General features: G+C 33.6%; 1 protein-coding gene across 3 annotated transcripts in view; it reads left to right on the top strand.

Moving 5' to 3' along the window:
- The window catches only part of LOC126858604 (basal cell adhesion molecule-like), an 84,346-nt gene that overhangs the window by 45,138 nt on the left and 19,198 nt on the right, over window positions 1-20,010 (top strand). For all 3 annotated transcript variants that reach the window (XM_050609082.1, XM_050609081.1, XM_050609080.1), the window contains 2 exons: window positions 5,603-5,726; window positions 15,916-16,051. In XM_050609082.1, the coding sequence (XP_050465039.1) occupies window positions 5,603-5,726; window positions 15,916-16,051 (260 nt within the window). The remainder of the gene's footprint in view (window positions 1-5,602; window positions 5,727-15,915; window positions 16,052-20,010) is intronic.

Below are 20,010 nucleotides of genomic sequence, written 5' to 3'. Positions count from 1 at the left end.
GCAAATGAACATTCAAAACGGGGCACGAGCGTCGAGATATCTTCTACGATATACACACAAATCACAAATTAGTTTGCTCTCGTCGGTGCACTTCTCCGATCAGTTTATTCCACGCATTGCTACCTCTACAGCAGCAATTTTCTCACGTACAATTCATCTCTCTCTAGAAGCGAAAATTATTACCTCACGCGCTCGCGTCTAAATCGTTAACCCGTTCATTATCGATTCCCTACGTTGAGATTTCATAGAGAATTGCATCAGTTTGGAAACTTTAAATGAGACTCTCATATGAATATGACATTTTTCAATTTTTTTGATAATTTTTTTAACTCATCCAATTTACAATTTTATGTTAGATGTATACATATAATTAAATAACGATGAAACACATTTACATTGAAATGATGATAATTAAATTCTTATGCGTGTGAATCAAATCAGGTAATTATTATGGATACGCAAATCCTGCTTTAACATCTATGATAGGCGCGGCCTATCTACTGTACATATTTTAAAATGAGAAACAATACGCGTGATACAATATCAATAAACCTTGATTACACTAATCGCGTATCCATTAACGATAATATGTAGAAAATCATGCGACCGAAATTATTGAGTATGCTCACGTCTGTGTGGCAATATGTTGTGTGGACGCGCATAAGTTGTCGCGAGATTGACAGCCTCATTTTAATTAATATCCTCTACATGTTTATTTAACACGATAAAGCTTTGAAGCCAATGTACCGCTAATTTGCCATTAGTTGAATTATTGGACATTCCGCATTCGAATGGAAATACGTGGCTAATGAAAGAGAACGTAATAGCACTGTCTTCTGGAATCTTTTAATTGTTCTGTTTCGGTTTCTCTTTCAAACTTGAATCCTGACATTTTGCGTTTAACAAAGTAAAAATGAAGAACGGCCATTCACTTTTATCTATCTCGATCAGCTCTAATATACTTTCCGCAATTGAGATTTATGCGATTAGCGTATCCCAAAGGCGAAGATTCATCGTTGCACGTTAGCTTTAACATATTATAACGCGTACTCCTTCCTCCGTATAATTTCATCACAGAGAATTTCCTAGTACGAGTTTCCACAGTTCTCCATTCTCACGCTGTCCAATCATAGAATTTCGCCTCGATTGCCCCGCGAATCTCATTTATCATTGCGACATTTTCCTCGATCTTATTAGACCGTACGATCTCGATGCGACTTGATTTAGCGTTGAGCAAATTGATTTCGAATCTTGTCATGCATCACCAAACAATATAATTGCCGCCGTTCTGCGCTTTTAAATAAAAGAATATATTTATATATACACAGCACATCGCCCCATATAAATTATTAAAATATTGTTATACGGACGTAACCAACGATTCGTTGAACGCATTCATAATAAACGAATTGGTTGAATGAATTCATAAAACTTAAATAACGGGAATGAATATATCTAATTAAAGTTAAAATTATATAATTATATTATCGCGGATTTGACGATATGAGTGTCTGAATACATAAAAAACGGGATAATATAATGGTTTATGGTAATATTTGTATAATAAATAATATTTAGATGATTGCTTTTTCCAATTCAAATGACGATTTGCATGAGCGCTATCAGTTTATTGCTCTGCATGAGCGCCATTTATTTATCGAGCCAATTTTAAATTAAAATAAAAAATACAACAACACACTTTGTATTCGGTGAAGAATTTTTAATGCTTTTGTTTTAAAAACTCAAAGAAACATAGAAAATTTTTAAAATAGAACAAAAATAGTACATAAATAATACTTTACTAAAAATTTATGTTTGAAAGAGGTCGGCGAAATCGAGACCGGCGCGTAAAGGATTGAAAAAAAAAACATACTGCATAAGTAATAAGGAAAAGAAGAAAGGAAAGTAAAGGCTAAATGAGAAGAGGAAAGGAACAAATAGGAACATAGAAAGAGAGAGAGAGAGAGAGAGAGAGAGAGAGAGAGAGGGAGGAAGAGGAGGAAGAAATCCCGCAGGATACGACCCAGCAAATGAGCCGGAGAATGCAAATCAATCCCACGACGCAGGGCTCGAAATTGTGCACCTACGCTCGAATGCGGCAATCCCTTTTCCAGGGCTTTGCTGCTTGTGTCAGAATGAGGAGGTAGAAAAGGAGGGGTGGCGGTGCGCTAGTAGTGAACCGTCGCCGACACCGACATACAGCCCGCGGAATGCTCCCCTAGGGTACGTCACTGCAACGGTGCAACGGCGCAATGAGACCGAGCGTGCATTATCGCATCCGACGTGTCCGACGCGACCGGGAGAGAATCGCCTACTGCGCGATCCTCTTCGGGGAATAATGTTCTACGATGCTGCTCGTACACTTTGCTCGCTCGCGAATCTTCGTTGCGGACCTCGATTGCATCTTATTATTCTGTGAAACGATCCGATACATACCGCTAAAAAGATAGTATCTTAATATATATTCGTATCTCCTTGTGCGATTTTTTTTTTTTTTTATATTACTCGCTACGCGTTAAAATGATGCAGAAATAAGAGGAATAGGAGTTTGTTTCGAATGGATTGTGTTATGTAACCAGAAGGCGAGATGATAAGACGAGTGCAATTTGCAAAGATCGTCTTATTTCTGTGAAACTTACTTTAAATCTTATAGTTTCGAAGGCTTTGATATTTGAACTTTGTTTTGCTTTATTTATTTTTGCATTCTTTGTTAAATTTTGCAAACTCTGATTGTAGAGTGTTCGATTGTTTGAACAAAATTGCTTTATCTTGCAAGTTGCTTTATAATGATTTAGTATTATTTTAATGCAAATTTAGTAATTGGAATAAGAGATAAGAGAGAGAGAGGAATTAATTATATATTTCTTCTGTGTCTTTTCGCGACTTTTCTCCGCACCAATTTTATACTTTAAAATTATTTTATTACAGATTAGTGACACACACATGTATATTTTAAAAAGATAACAACTCTCTCTCTCTCTCTCTCTCTCTCTCTCTTTCTTTTTTAAGATTTCAAAAGTTTATCGATCTTATAATATTATTACATCATACATATTTCACTATCGGAATAAGCTCTCTCTGTTTATAAATCGTTCTTAAATCTCTAATATTTAATTTAAATCTAAAATCTTAAATCCTGAATTTGAATATCGATCACGTAAATCAAAATGCAAAAATAAACTTGGATACATTTTTTGGATATTTATTTGAGAGACGTCCAATATTCAGTAAGCTTTTAAAAATATTTGTTTAACAAGATTATACTTTGATAGGCGACGGATACTGTGATAAATTTTCGTTTGACGAATGTGAACCGATTGCGAAAGAGAGCGCACACATTACTTTTGCAAACGCGTCACTCGTAAGAACATGGCGATGACGGGGTCGAAGACGAGATTCCCTTTGTCCTAACTGCTCAAAAGGTTTATCGGAGCATGACTGAGAAACTCTATTGAAATGCAATTTAACGAGATGGAACGACGGGGAAGACTATCCAGAATGGCGATTATAGCGAAAACGACAAATGCGCGGTCGTGGAGTAAGGTACCTCTTCCGACCGGATCAATCGTTCCGAACATAATATCAAAGGTAAAATTTAATTGCGAATGAACATAGATATAAAAATGAATTCGTTACTCGAGTTTGCAACTAATTTATTATTCGAGCGAACACAGTAATGCTTTCGTTACTCGTAATTATCGATAACGATTTCATTTCGCCTATTAGCTTTTGACTTAATAATTTCAGAGCATTTATTTAAGTATAATATATTGAAAAATCTGTGTATCTTTGCGAAGAATTTTATCAGCATTAGCATTTTATGCGCAAACATGTATGACAATTACGAAAATTACGGATACAGACAACTGATTTTTGATTCATTGCTCCGAATGCAATGAAGATAAATTTCGATTAAGAAAATGACAGATTGCTGCTAGTGTATTTCGATCACGTATATTGGTGAATTAATGCACTGTTATTTGCTTCGCATTCGAGTCTCGTCACACGAGAATAATTTCCTCAATCTCTTCTTCCTGCTGAATCCTGTGTTGTAATAATCATATTAGAACAATTTATAAATATTATGTCTTTTTGAGTTTGGAAATATTATGTTTATATATCGATGCTTTTAGGACCTGCCTCTTTCAAACAAATATAAAAAACTTTCACTGCCAATGATTTTTAAAACGATGCTACTTCTCTTATCAAAAGTTTTATGTATGATTGTCATTTTAATAATCTGTCGAAAAATAATGCATATTTTTGGATACTGAACATGTGCAAAAATTGCGTTATAAAGTAAAGATTTTAATTTTATAATTTTTTATTTTAAAAAATGCATATTCACAAATGCATCTAGGGAACAGCATTCCCTTGTGTCAATTTGAATATTATTTCCTACAAAGCGCAGCCATGAGATTAATGTTTGATCGTGTGAAATTAGTACACTCGGAAATATTAACGCGTGTTCACCGCATATGTAAATGCAACGTCCATATGTAAATTGTTTCCTATTAAAACTTTATAAATATATATCGAATAGGCCACAGACGCCTCAATTTAAACGCTCGTTGACGATCTGTTAATTGCACAACAATAAGCAGCACGTTAAAAGTTGGAGGTCCGGAAAATATATTTGTGCTACTCTTAAAAGAGTGGAGAGAGAAGCGATTCAATTAATAGCGCGATTCAACGATAGAAATAATCGAACGAGGAGCAATTAAGGTTACGATCTGAAGCCGGGGCGTACGAATAGGACGCGCGTTCATTTCACTTTTATTCCCGACTCGTCAGTACCTGTTCGTTTCCACGACTCATCTCTATTGTACCGAATGAACCGCAGAACCGATTAGTCCCTGGATACGTAAATTGCGTCCACGATAAAAGCGGCTTGTGAATAGAATGATGGGTACTCTTCAGTAGCAAAGGTAGGCATATTGGTCGGCCATACAAAAACCCATACAATTAGCTCCCAGGATCTCACCGCCAATCTACGATGAAGATTTGAGATGATGGAACGAGCACCGGCACATATGTGTATTGCATACAAACTTGCCGTGTGTGTTGTAAAGTTGTATTTGCTTTATAATAATATTCATATAAGATTTAAATTCAGATTTTATGGGAGAATAACGATTACAATAAAATTTAAGTTTTTTAATAATTTTTTTGTTAGATCGAACTCTCGGATTCGATTGATTGTTTCTTCCCGCGCACCTGACGCTTCAACTTTTGGAAACTAAAAAACCTACCTACTTAATATCCATGTTTAAATATAATTTTTTTAAGAAAGGTTAATACATATTCTTTAAAAATATTAAAAAATTGATAGTTGGGGTGGGAGGTGTAATATATTATATATATATATATATATATATATATATATATATATATATATATATATATATCATACATAAATTTTATTTTATATGAGAAAAATGCAATGCGATCACGAATTATTAAAATATAATATTTTGCAGAATGTCACAAGAGTGAAGATAGTTGTGAGCTTTTAGGCTTATCTGCTTAGTATCTATTAATTATTCGATCAACAGTCATGACATGCGTTTAATAACATGTCTCGTTTAATCTCTTGTTTCAGATACGATCCGGGAGCAGACATTCTCTATGCCATTACATGGTATAAGGACCACGAGGTATTCTACAAATATCTACTACGATCAAAAGAAGGCCACACCTATCTTGTCAATGGTGTTAAAGTTGACGTGAGTAAAATACCCTCTCGTATCTCATTATATTTCAGTGCACTATATGTGTGTTTTTTCAATATTAAATCTTTAACATTTCATCGAATACAATGTCCTTCATTTGATTAAGAGCGTTTTGCTTCTAAAAAAAGAATCGATAAATTTTATCTCTTTGTCATAAACATGTAGACGTTTTTAAAGTTCAAAAATAGACAAATTGGCGAATGACACTTGTAAATGGAAGCAAATAAGTACGTCACAGATAAAAGATGTCTGTAATCCGAATGAGAAATATTTTAACAGGTACGGATTAGCTTAAATCTAGATTTACGTTTACGTCCGTTTCGATAAATCATTCAATAAAATTCGAACTCGATCGGAGATGCAGACAAATAAATTCGAATTGAAGACCGCCACATCGCAACGATGCGTCATGGACGATGAATTTTGAGACAAATCTCGAAATCTATCGCGAGTACCCGATAAATTTTTCGAAGGCAACCTCCCGCAGATACGTCTTAAACGTCGATATATCCAAGATGCCAGGTAACAGGTTGGAGAGCCTCCGGGTCAAACAAAGTGGAGCTTTCGACCTGATCTACGATACCAATTTCAGGGAAAAATCTTCGATTCGCTCGAGCATACGTAGCAGGAAGAAAAAAAAGAGAAGGAGGGGGATGAAAAAATTTGCTCTAACGTCACGGGTTATAGAAATCGGAGGTGACGAGAGAAACTATCAGTCCTCTCGCAAACGAAACCGCGAACGATAAGTAAACTTCCTTTCGAAAATATTTGTCCCATCGCTCGATAAATGGAAATGATTTCTTCGACAAGGAGCTTAACACGCGAGCTTTACGATCGTCCTTGTTGCTTGCAATCAAAATATCTGTGTTAGGTAGAGAAAAAAAAATATTCTCTGCCATCTAATCTCCAAAGTTTCGTAATTAATCATTTGACGGTGCATAATTATATTGCGTGTCACTGTAAAAATTTTTTTATTATAACTTTAACATCTCAGGGATAAAATAAACTTTATGCTCTTTTAAAGCACTATTACTTAACACTTTTATAATTCATTATATAGTTTCTTTTTTTTTTTTATGAAAACGCGCGCGAAGATATATAATACATTCAATCTCCTCTTCTCTCTAATCTTTTTACTATAATGTAATGAGATTTTTTTATACAAGTTAAGGATTTATATATTTTATATCCTCTTTTTGAGATAATAAGTATGAAGAGACATTATTAATTTTATTATTATTAAAATAAAATCGTAATTTAATTTTGACTTTAAAATTGCCGAAAGCGTTCAATCACATATCACGTTATCAATGTACTTCATCCCATTTTATATAGATCCGGCAAAAAAATAGACTAGGGTATACTATCAGGCGGTGTGGTTCGTATAGCGCGAGGGAATGTGCATCGTATATCATAGACCGCCATTGTACTCAACAACGTACATGGGAGCGCTCAAGTTTTACGGCTTTCCGCAAAGATTTAGCGGCGCCAATCTACTCTTTATATTACGAAGTAGATGAGGCTGAATTCAGAGATCTTGGTGAAAAGAGATTGCACGAGGGTGATGCATCCCGCTTCCGTGCCGTGATGCAACAGATATATAGGTCACGATAATCGCTCATTGAAAAAGAATCGACCGCGTTTTTAATGAACACGCGACATCGCCGATTGCTATTACGTGCCCGCGAAACGGAAAAATCGAGTTTGCTACCAAATTTATAGCTCGTTTTTTGATTAATCAGGTTTGATGGGGACTACCCTTAATCCGCTCAATTTTCATCGATATCAATTCATAATAACTGTGACAAATAAATTATTACATAAAAAATGCGGTCTTATATGTAGCAATTCAGATAATCTATACGAGTCTGAATTATGTATGTAATAAAGTTTCATAATTTACAAGCTTTCGAGAGATAATGAAATGTCAGCAAATGGAATACTTTGTGTAAAGATAATCAATTGAAAGAATTCTCCAAATATCGAGTCAATTTTCTTTAATATAAAAGAATATACAACGTTTCTAATTTAAACATGATTTGTCTCTCTTTTTTTGCAAATAATTATTTCTAAGAATAAACAATGCCATTCGTATGTAATCTTGATCTTACGATATTGCAATTTTTCCTTCCATCAAGTTTGCTCGCGCATGTTTAACATTTTATGTACGCGGAGCAAGATAAGAAATAAGACAGATAACTACATAAACTTTCTCTCTCCTTGTCAATTTTCTTATCTTACGTTTTAATATCTATAGACGCGATCCTTTTGTGTCACGGGACAAGCTGTAAAGCGCAATTACCTTTACGACTACATACTTGCTTTGACGTAGGACGCTTTGCGGTAGATAAGTACATCAAGAATATCTTAATAAGTTCCAGTAGTATATTACGCAGGACATCGAAATTATTAAAATTACAATATTCTGTTTTTTCTTTTTATTACATTCTTCCTAATTATTTTATTCTGAGAAAAATATTATTAATTTATTATTACTTTATTAATTATTATTTTATTATTAATTTCGAGGAAAAATGTAAAGTTTTGTCACTTTTTTTCCGAAAACAATATAGATACTTTTATTTTTTAATAAAATTGAATTATTTAGTTTATATTTCTAGTTTAGAATCATATAGAATTATGGTATAAATATTACTTACAGATTACTTTTATACCGGTATTAAATTTTATATTTTAATCTAAAAAGGAAACTTTTAATGAACAATTATCGATAGCATCTGGTAATTGAAAAATTATTTGACGACATCGATAGGAAAAGTTCATAGACAATGTATACACATGGCGTATCGAATAACCTGAGGTAAGTGACAATGAGTTTAACTGGGGAATTGCTCGTTCGATCGTAAAGGAATCGTGTCGATTATTTCTCGTGGAGAGAGACTAAAGTAAAACTACTCCAGACACGACATGGAGGGAGAAAGAATGTAGACATCGCAAAAAGAGAAGCATCGAATCGGACAAATGTAAGAGGAATGTGTGTCGCGTGAGAAATTCGTATAAAATATTTCAATTTATTCCTAGTCGCGGAAAATTGTGTCCGCGACGCGTGCCTGAAGACACCGTACACATTTGTATATATATGTATATAAACAAGGTCGCGTAAAAATGAAGCGCTACGCACTCAAAGTATACAACAATGTAAATAAACTCCGATAATACACACTTATCACGACCGCAAACGGACTTGGGCAATCGTGGAGACCGCACGCGATCGCGATAATATACATTGTGATAAAAAGTATCATCGTAATAGAAGTGCTCAAATGCGCAACACGAAGACAAACGAAAATATGGCACTATTCTTTGGGAATACATGTCCACCAATTTCTTCTTCTTTTTAAGTAATCGACAGGTAACTATTAGTGATACAAAAGTATGATAAAAAATATACGAGAATAACAAACGTTATTGAATGTGCGAATGTTATATATGTACCTATAATATATTGTCGGCATAAAAATATAATTCGAGATTTAATTGTCGCAATACGTATTTAAGATCCACTTAGCTACTTTATATTTGTGAATAGTTTAACTTATTTACGCCGAGAAAAAATATAATACAATTATTTTAATTAATTTCGAGATCGAAAATTAGCAAAATTTAAAGTTTCATGTAGAAAAAAATAATAATTTGAAAAAAATAATGTGTCGAAAATTTAAGACGAATGATGAATCTATTCATAAGGTTTTAATCAAGAAAAAAAATATATAAGGCAATTTTATATATATATATATATATATAATGTGTCACGAATTCTGAGGATGAAAAGACATCCGGTCTGACAATTCGTGCAGGTGCACGCTGTGGGGATTCGTGCGGTAATTTTCGAGTGCCCGATTCGATCCTTTCGCCGGCGGAAATGACCGCGGACCACGACAGCTTCGTCGGAGAAATCGGCCGTACGCGTGAGATATGAAGTAAACTAGCGTGTCTCTAAAGTACGGGCGGATCGACGGTCTCCGTTCCGGCTGCGAGCGATCGTCTCGATTCCCGAGATGGTGCGTCCGCTTCCGATTCACGTTTTCGATGGCACGAAAGTTCCGCTCTTCTTGGCGCTCGTTAATATCGTCCGACGTGTAACGAGCATTACGTGAGTCGAATCGGCTCATCCCTTTCGCCCGTCGGGCCGCCGATCTTTCGAATCTCCTGTATTGGAGAGCGGACTATTAATCTGGCTCAGTCCAATGGCTCCCCGATATCGACAAAGAAAACTCTCCGTGGACAAAAGCGATCATGTCCGTCGGCCGTTGTTGCCTCTCTCCCCGCGCCTGATTCTTGACGTGTATTAAAGTGCAAAGAATCACGAAAATTTAAAGAGATGTACCGTCGTTAATCTAAGCGGGGCGAACAAAGAGGGCTGTAAAGTATTTTATTTTCTATCTTTTATTGTAAATAGAGCTTTTTACAATTTCTGTTTGTAATTTTTATAAATCTATTTATAGACGCACATACGATTTTTTTTTACATGCTTACAAAATCTATGAAATAAATATAATTTTCAATTATTATTATTAAATTACGAAATATATTTAGCAAAATTAAACAATGATTTGTTGAACAATTGATTCGTCTTTAGTTGATGCTATATAACATATTAGAATTTATTTTAACTGATTTAATTATTAATTTCTGGTTTAATAAACGTTTTACCGATTAAGTGACAAAAAAAAATTGTTTGCATTATTCTTTAAAGTGAGATAAATCTCAATACAGTTAAACACAGCATTCCAACGTAAATTCTTTTATACGTGCATCAAATACTTTTGATGAATTCCAATAAAAAACATTATTTATAAAATGATGTTATCATTTGATGGCTGGATATCGCAAAACTAATATTGAAATCTTGATCGTGGCTTATAACCAAAAATATTTATTGTATTTCCTCTGCTTTTTTCAAAGTTGCACGTGATAAATCGATTATTGAAGATTAATTGTTCTTGTATCGTGATAAAATCAAAATTATTATTATCTAGTGTAAGAAGCATGATTTGATGTACAATTTTTATGTTAATATTAAATTATTTAAACTTGAACGCCGTTAAACATTTTTTAGTTTCTTTGATATATCTATGCTTTCATAAACTTTGTTCTTTTTTTATTGTTGTTTTCGTCATTAATTCGCTAGTTTGAAGAAAAAGTCCGTACAATTGGAAAATTGAACTAATATACTTTTTTTTTATTCTGCAATTATAATATTTCATCACGTGTTTTATATTCTAATATTCCAGTAATGCGAGTAACGCGAATAATAAAATAGTATTAACGAATCTCGCGGCTTAGAATAGTTCCGGACAAATATCTCTGCGTTTTCGGAAATGCGAAAGAGCAGCTAATATAAAAATTGTTTTCATCTCTCCCGTTTGCACGTGTAATCGCGTTTACCTTCATCGGGCGTTCGGATGCAGCCAGCTTGAAAGGCGCTCGCTAATTCGCCGTAAAACCGAGAGAGATTCCGAGGTGCTTGGAAAAATGATGAAAAAGACTTATACTCTATGGGAACGCAGCGAAGCTGTGAGAGGAGGACACGTGGGATATAAAGTAAGCTAGAGAAAGAAAGAAAAGGAGGGAAGCGGAGGGAGGGAGAGAGAAAGGGAGAAGCACGCAGCTTTGAAATTACCTGCCAACTCGAGTCTGAAATTTCATCGAGAACGAATCAACAGCTGAATCTCTCGCGATGTGCTAGAATGGGTGTCTATCTTCTGAGAGGGAGAAAACCTCTCCTCTATCTTTCTTAATCCCTTTCTCTATGTTTTTCTCTTCTTCTCTTAATCTCTCTCTCTCTCTCTCTCTCTCTCTCTCTCTCTCTCTCTCTCTCTCTAACTCTTTCTCGCTCGACTCTTACGGAAAACTTCCGTAGCGAAGCCAACAAACAATCTCAGATGCTTTGAGCAAGTTATCATGTGCTCCTCTTTACGCTGTCATGCTTTTTTGATTCGCTCCGGTAAACCGCTAGTTATGGACTCTTTTCGTGCTAACCGAGTTGGCTTTGGTAGTTGAATACTTCGTCTTTCTTGCAAAGTTCTAATTTCATCAATATTTTTCGCAAGAGTGTTAAAAAGTCATGTATTAATTATTCAAATAATTTTGATTAATTAATGTTGAGTTAACAATTAATTATTATTTTTTTTTTTAATTATTGCTCTTTTCATACACACGGAGATATGAGAATCACAAAATTCAACTTTTTTATATTATAATTTTTTTCGTGTTAGTAATAAAAAATCCCAGAAAAAAATTGAATTAATCAGAATTAGCGTAAATGGACGTCGGTGATTGATTCGAATCAACAGCCCTTTCGAATAATATTCTCTGACAAAATATGTACCTTGACCTATTAGTTTATTGTTACAAAACAGACCGTTTGAAGAGCGAATTGCCGCCGGTGGGAAATATTGTCGACGGTAATACGATTCTCGCGGTCTCCGCTGCTCGCCGTCATTTCCTCTCTTGTTTTCGCGAAACTTTTCTCGTGGGACATAAATTGATTTGTCGGCGTAAGAACTCTATGTCCGACAGCGCCTTTAGTACGAGATAAACGTCAACATTGCCGTGCAGGAACCACGTCGTTTATACTTCGTGACTTCCTCCACGTGATCGTGGCCGGTGCGCCTTCTCTCCTTGCGTTTCCGCTCTCTTTCTGGAGACGCGTTTGTGTGTACTTCTCCGCTGCTGGAAAAATCTCTGGACGTGTTACTACCGGTAATAAAATTTCCTCAGACATATGAGGGCGTACTGCCCCGACCTTTTCTCTCATGCTCGGTCATCCGATTTTTCGATTCTGCTTCGGTTGTCCTGAATTTTCTCGCGAATATAGATATATTGTTCCATTTGTAGGCGAACTTTTCTTTTCGTTATTCTCGTTAATCTGAAGTATGTCTGACATGAACAAAGCTAAATGTCACAAACTATTCTATTATTTTCTATTGAAAATTTAAATAGAACAGAGAAAAATATAATTTAAAATTTGTTACATTGAATCAAATAAAGAAAGAAGAAATATTAATATTAAATATTAATATTAAATATTAATATTAAAAGAATATATTTATTTTTAATTTTTTGTATTAATTTTGACAAGCATTTACTTTAACGTAATAAAAAATTAATATAATTTATTTGTTAAATTATTTCCAAAAATTTAATTTGTTCAATATAATATATTATACATTTGTACAATTGTACATTGTACAATTAATGAAACGGGGAGTGTTCTATTTAATTAGATCCGCGAAAAGTAATTTCTCAGAATTTATTATTTATACCGTTCCATTTCTATATGTAAATTTATATAACGTCTTCAACAATGTCACTATCTTCAAAGGTAGATCTTTACAAGAGACATTGCTCTTATTTCCTCACAATTGTGCAAAGTTTTATTGTACCTGCGAAAGGTGTTTCCTGAAAAGTTTTCAGATACTTTTAGTTCCGCGCGGATTTCTCCCACATCAGGGTATTAGGTAGCAGTACGAAACCTTTCGGTAACGGCGTTTATCTTTCTGACCACTTCTTGATGTGGTCACTTTTTTCTTATTTGATACAACATAATTCGTATTTGCCTTGCGTATTTTAATAATTTATAGGTACATTGCTACTGTAATAAATTAGCACACTTCTAAGATGTCCTATTGTCTCTCCAAATTTCAATTATTACTATCAAATTTTATTACTGAAGTATTTTAGATCGAAATCATTTTCTCTCTATTTCAAAATCATTTCTTATGATATTAATGTTACTTTAGGTAACTCTTCTTAATTTAATCTTTATTTTAATCGCTTTCAAGATATTATTTTCTTAAATAATTTTTAATAATTTGCTAGGCTAAAATTATGCTAAAATGAAAAGATTATAAAATACAATGTTTCTCTTATATAATTTACATGTAAACAAAATATATTATTGAAATTCTAAATGTTTTCTCTAACAAACATAATAGCTGTAACAGAATTATAATAAGAAATTTGAAAGATTTAATATAGAAATATAAAAATAATATAGAAATTCGGTTTTTATGTCCAATAGATAAATTGCCATTTTTTTATAACATTAATTTTTATCTAAAATATTATTAGGAAATTGGGTTATTATTTGGAAACTGTTTGGAATCTATACAATTATTTTATAAATTCACTTGAATGTGAGAAAAAATTGTTATCGTGAATATACCAAAGCTTTCAGTTCCGTTACAAAATTGGGAGTCCTCATAGTGAACATATCTACAGTGTACTTCCCATAAACTCGAATAGCAAAAAAGTGTTCCAATTTTCTGCCCACCCAAAAGACTCGCAACTCCGCAGCATAATTCTTAAAGTCGTAGCATCGACCTTCTGTGGATTACTATGGACGGCTAAAATATGTCATATATATATATATATATATATATATATATATATATATATATATATATGCATATAAATGGAATAAGTACATATATGTTCGCTCGTTTAAGTGCGCATATATATTTCTTTATATGCGGTCCAAGTGCCAGCCAGATCGTTTTATATAAAATTGAATACCCATATTTGTCTTTTAGATAGATGGACAAAATTAGTTTTTTAAATTTGAAACTTTTATTTTTTTTTTAACTTTGATTGAATTATAGTATCGTATCATAATTACGAAATACAGATTGATTGTGCCGGTTTAAAAATTAAAGAAATGTTTATTTAAAAAGGAGGGGAATATTTTTTTATATTTATTTCAATAAATCCATTTTATTTTGCAAGTTTTGATTATATATTTCCATTTATTTTTATTTGCAAAACTCTCCGTTACATTTAAAAGTTGGCGAGAAAAAAGAGAAAGCCCATTTGCGTAATGTCATGTTTTTTTTTTGCATAAGAATTTATAGTGTAAGGAATCTGGCCAATAATTATGCTACGATTGTCTTGTTGACTTATTATAAAAAAAATTTATAGTTTTATATAATATATAATATTAAGTTTGTGTAATCACTTTTAAATTTATATTAAATTTTCTGAAGAAATTTTTATTCTAAAAATATTTCAAAGATCTCTCAAATTAATTAGTCTTCTTTTCTTTAACATATGTAAGTTAGGGCAGAGATAATAAATGTATTTTAATACAATAAAAAGCGTATGAATGCAAGAGCCTTTTATAAAGTTGCAAGTCGCAAATCTGCAACAAAAAAGAAAAAAGAATAATTCTTACGCTTGGTAATCATGCGCGATCTGCGACCGTCATTTGTAACGTCATAACTACATTGCTCTAAAAACGAAATGAGTCGTAAAGTCGAAGTCTTGTCGCCCCGCTTTACCGTAATGACACGAATTATTATATCTCGACTAAATGTTGTCAAATAGCTCGGAAGAATCGCGGCTCCGTCTCGTCCATTTCTCGACACTTTCTCCAGCAGCTATATCTCAAATGTGTCTCTTTTTATTCGAGTTAACTCATTTTTATTTGCAGTATCTTGAAGGTACTGCAGATTTATCATTCTCTATTTTGTAATAGTCCGCAGCAAATGATTGATATATAATTAATTTTCACGTATTGTCAAATGTAATAGACATTTCTCGCCATTTCCCATATTTCAAGTGTTTCATCTTTCATTTAATTTTAATGCAATTTATCCTTGTTTGTGATTTATTTATTTTGCTTTTGATAATTTTATCTATATAAAAATTCGCAAAATATTTTATTTTAAAATGCTTTAAGACGCCTGCGCATTATTAAATATAAATACTTACATATTATTAAATAAACGATATACAATCTCTTGTTGCTTTACTCGTTAAATATAATTTGAATGTATCTTTCTTTCTATCTCCGTCCTCTCAAAATTTATATTTATATTTATTACAATTAAAAAATTATTTATGTTTTGTAAAGTTTATAATTTAATATTACATATAATAGTCAGCTTGCAATTAAGAACTTAATCATAAAATAGATTTTTGTGTAACATCTCTCTTTCAAATGAGAAAAAAGGAAAGAAATTTTAATTTATATATATATATATACTGCAAAGTCATAATGTAGGAGATAATTAATGAGTATTATCTCGAATGGAATATCGCAAGCCGGCAATCTCTAAGTAACATCAATTAACTTTTTAGTATTTTATTTTATATTTACTTTTATTATTGGTACTATGATTTATATGATTTTACAACGAGTTTGCATTTTCTGTTTCAGAAAGAACAGTCGAATGACCAGATTGTAGTATTGCAAAATGCGAGCCTTCACGCAAGCGGCAAATACAAGTGCGAAATTAATGCAGAGGCGCCGAACTTTAGCTCAGTTAGCGCCGACGCGGACATGGAAGTCATAGGTGAGTGGACTGGTGTCGCGTTTAATTAATAATGCTTTTGAACACGGCCGCGCCGTCGTCTCCCCTTTGGTAACTCGACTAAAGACTACGACGTGGTTGAGTTCGGTGGCAATGTGAGGAAAGGAAGAGTGAAAGAGGGAAAGAGAGAGGTAACCGTCGCGTCCTCGCAAAGAAATGAGAAGCTGCGAGTCGAGACTCCCGTATCGTCCTTCGTAATGCTCTATCATCCTTGAAGACGGAACGAGTCCCTTTACTCTAACCATGAATTCGCTATCGCGTTTACACGTTCATGTGGTTACTATGGACCGATTAGTTCGCAAAATTAACGGCAACTCTGTCGAAGTGTTGGCGATATCGAATTACAGCGTTGTATAAGTTCGCAAGTGCCATCGAGATCCGGTATTGCTTGCAAGACAATCTAACAGTCAGAGAATGCACCAATTACCGAATGTCAAATTCATCTTATTGGAATCGTAATAGATCTAAAATTAATTCTGATAAAAAAAAAAAAAGACCAATATCGAAAGTAATTTTTACTTTGAAATATTATTAATAGAAAAAAAATTTTTTAATTACAATAATTTTGTATACAATCGAAAGATTAATATTATTTTTAAAAAACTAATTTTTTTTTAACGAATGAAAAAATAGCTGCAAACATTGGCAAATTTCTATTCATCACGTGTGATTAATTTCTCTTTTAATTTTGAAACCGTATGTATTTATCATGTATTTTAAATTTTTTCATTACCTCTCTCGTATAAGTGATACATAAAACCTAACTATATAATCGCTTCATTGATTAGATGGACAAACAGATAATCGTTTGCTCCACTGACCAGTTCAAGCGGGTAAACGAATAACGATTTGATTGATTAATCGTTCAGCTCTTTATTTGATTGCGCCATCGAACGTACAATACGTACGTGTCCATGTGGAGTTACAAATTCATCAATAATCTGTGCATGAAAACGTCATCTGCCTTTTTTGTTTGCCTGCTATTCTTTTGTTATTTGATCTCCATGCAACTCGATTTCTGGACGCACTTTCATCAGCATGATATACAGCAAATGCACTATGTAGGTACGGCAAATATGGTACATTTATCCTCAAACAAAGCAAGTGTACGAAGTAGTAAATAGGAGACAAAACCCGATAACAGCGCGCAATATCCGCTCACATAATCGCGCTAATTCTCCTTTCAAAGATTAGCATCTCCTGATTGATGATGACGCGACACATGATTCCCATACGATGTTTCGGACATTGACCAATCAATCCGCGGATACTCGATCCAAATGGCCGTGCGCGTAGATGCGTATGCTGTTCTTATCAGGATCAAAGGAAGCGTATCTAATTATCTTGAGTACACGCTAGACGAGGTATCCGTTGCAATAGGATTATCATATGGTCAAAGTGGGCGATACGATACATAGCGGCTTCGAGCTAGATATTAACTCACCTCACGTTCGGCGTTTCGACAACGAAGACAGGCATGATTATGAGGGACTCGTCCGTTATTGGCAAAACATAATCGCCTTATAATTATTTCAGTATAACGTTGCGATTTTTATTATCATTTGCAAATGAACAAAATTCGTAAACGGTGGGCAACGTTGTGTTGCTGTGAATGGATTTTGGAATTTTTGTAGAAAGAAGATAATGTCGGATATAAAATACAATGCATTAAGCGCATTTATTCTTCACTTAATTCCTCAAACAGCTTATTCATTTGTGCGGAAGTCACGTTACATTACAACACAAAAACATTAAAACAGAAATAATTTTACACATGTTATTATTAATTCAATAATGGAAATATATTTAAAAATCTACATAATTCGCCGAAAAGAGAAGAGAAATGTAATAATAGAATTAATAATTATATATTTTGTTTTGCTGTGCGAAAAATACAAAGCACGCCACTAATAATATTGATTGAAAAAAAAATGATTATTTTTTACGTCATATAAATATCGGTTTTATATAAATCGGTGAGCTCTAAATAGAATTTCTGATACAGTTGCATTATAAAGGCATTTATAATATTGCTTCGCAATATATGTATAATATTGAAATCTCTTTAAAGGGTAGTAAACAAATGATATTAAATTGTCGTCGGAGATGATTGGCGAAAGGTTTAATCGCCTGAATTAAATTTGCGCGTGTTTTGATACCGTCGAAACGATGAAACGCACCGACTTGCAAAATATTGCAACGCTAATTTTACGAAAGAGCACATCGCATTTCTCGACTTATTCGCATCGAATCAAGGAAAGCGGGAATGGCTCTTACTAGCGATTCCGTCGAAGGCAGAAAATTCACTCGAGTGGTTCGCGCGAGGCACGATCGGTGAACGGGCGTTAAAGTTTAAGGGTGCATAAAGCCGTCGAAACGCGATAAATATTACGGCGTCGTAAGTCTTAAGCCGTTACTGGGCGCCGCCGATGCCGCTTTGGGCCAAAGGGGACGAAAAAAGAGAGAGAGAGAGAGAGAGAGAGGCCTGCAATGCTCGCACGAGAGCGAGCGAAACGATCGTTGGAAGAAGGGTGGTAGAATGCGAATGGGGGAATTTTAAGATTGTGTAGGAGGCTGTCGAGGAGGCTGTCGTCGTGCCAACTTTCGTCGGCCTGTCGGCTTTTCGTCTCCCACTGCATCTTTGCGACGAAATTTTCTCTCTCACGCTGACCCGCGCAAAAATCGATAACCAGCGCTGCTCGCTTCGTGGCTTCTCGCTCCCGCAATTCGACGAATTTGAAACGTGCCATTTGCAAATATCGTCAAAAATAAAAAAAAAAAAAAAAATTGAACGCAACCGTATAAAAGCAAAGTATTTCATTACATGTCGCACGAACATAAATATAACGTAAAGTTAAAATCAAGTTTTAGTAACCAATCAAATTATTTTTTTTACGGACGTTATATCATGTAATTATTTTTTTTTCTTGCGTAAAAACAGATGTCTAATTGTGTTTTGGTTGATCGTATCGTATTTTTGTCAAGCGGTCGACTCTTGCTTTTTTTTTTCCTTTTTTCTACCTCGTCTCTTCTCGCTACATGCGAGTTCGATCGCTTTCCCGTCGTCAGGCCAGTGCGTTTCAACAAGAGCAAGCGAGCGTGAGTTATTTGAATTTATTTCGTTGGCGTGCCACACATTGACTAGACGGTAACTTTATTGCCAAACGTTAAAAAATGCTAGGAATTAATTGTGTGTTCTCAAAACGTTCTCCATATTAACAATTACTCATCTTTTATTGCATGAGATAAGTTTTAGATGGCATTATACATTTTTTATTTTTTTGATATTATTTATTAGTTTCTTCAACGTATGCATTAAATTCAATAAATTATTAAAACCTTGCAAAAAAAATTTATTATGTATTTTCTTTAAAAATAAATAATAAAATTTTTTTTTTTACATTCCATTTTACATTTTAATCTTTCATTCTGTGCACTATGAAACATATAAAACAATAACATTCGTAATATTCTTATATAGAAATAATTTTCTTCAATTATTTCATTAATTTGATAATCGACTAAAAATAGAAACTAGTAAGCGACAATCATTCGTTGCGAATAATATTTGCAAACACAAATTTCCGGCGGAAACGCCAGTCGGATAAATGGAAAGAATCGTTATTATAAGACTCAAAATGATTTTGTTAAATATTCCAAATAAAGTGTCAACGGCTTTAAAAGCTTATCTGGAAGATTTTTATTATGATGGTGTCTTCGAAAGTGATTTTGATAAGAATTATCCGGTCGTCTTAGATTAATTTTCATACATACTTCATTTAACAATCAGATTTAGCTAACAGAGACAGCGAGCATATATCAGAGTTGAATTTAGCTAGAAATTATATGCTTCTTGTATTTATAATGTTGTCAAAAGTATAAAATAAAAAATAATATAAAATAAATCACTTTAAATATGTATTATGTTATCAGAGAAATAA

The sequence above is a fragment of the Cataglyphis hispanica genome, chromosome 26 (assembly GCF_021464435.1).
Source record: "Cataglyphis hispanica isolate Lineage 1 chromosome 26, ULB_Chis1_1.0, whole genome shotgun sequence".
Classification (NCBI taxonomy): Eukaryota; Metazoa; Arthropoda; class Insecta; order Hymenoptera; family Formicidae; genus Cataglyphis; species Cataglyphis hispanica.
Note: the sequence above shows the minus strand (reverse complement) of the source record. Positions and strands in the feature narration are given on the sequence as shown.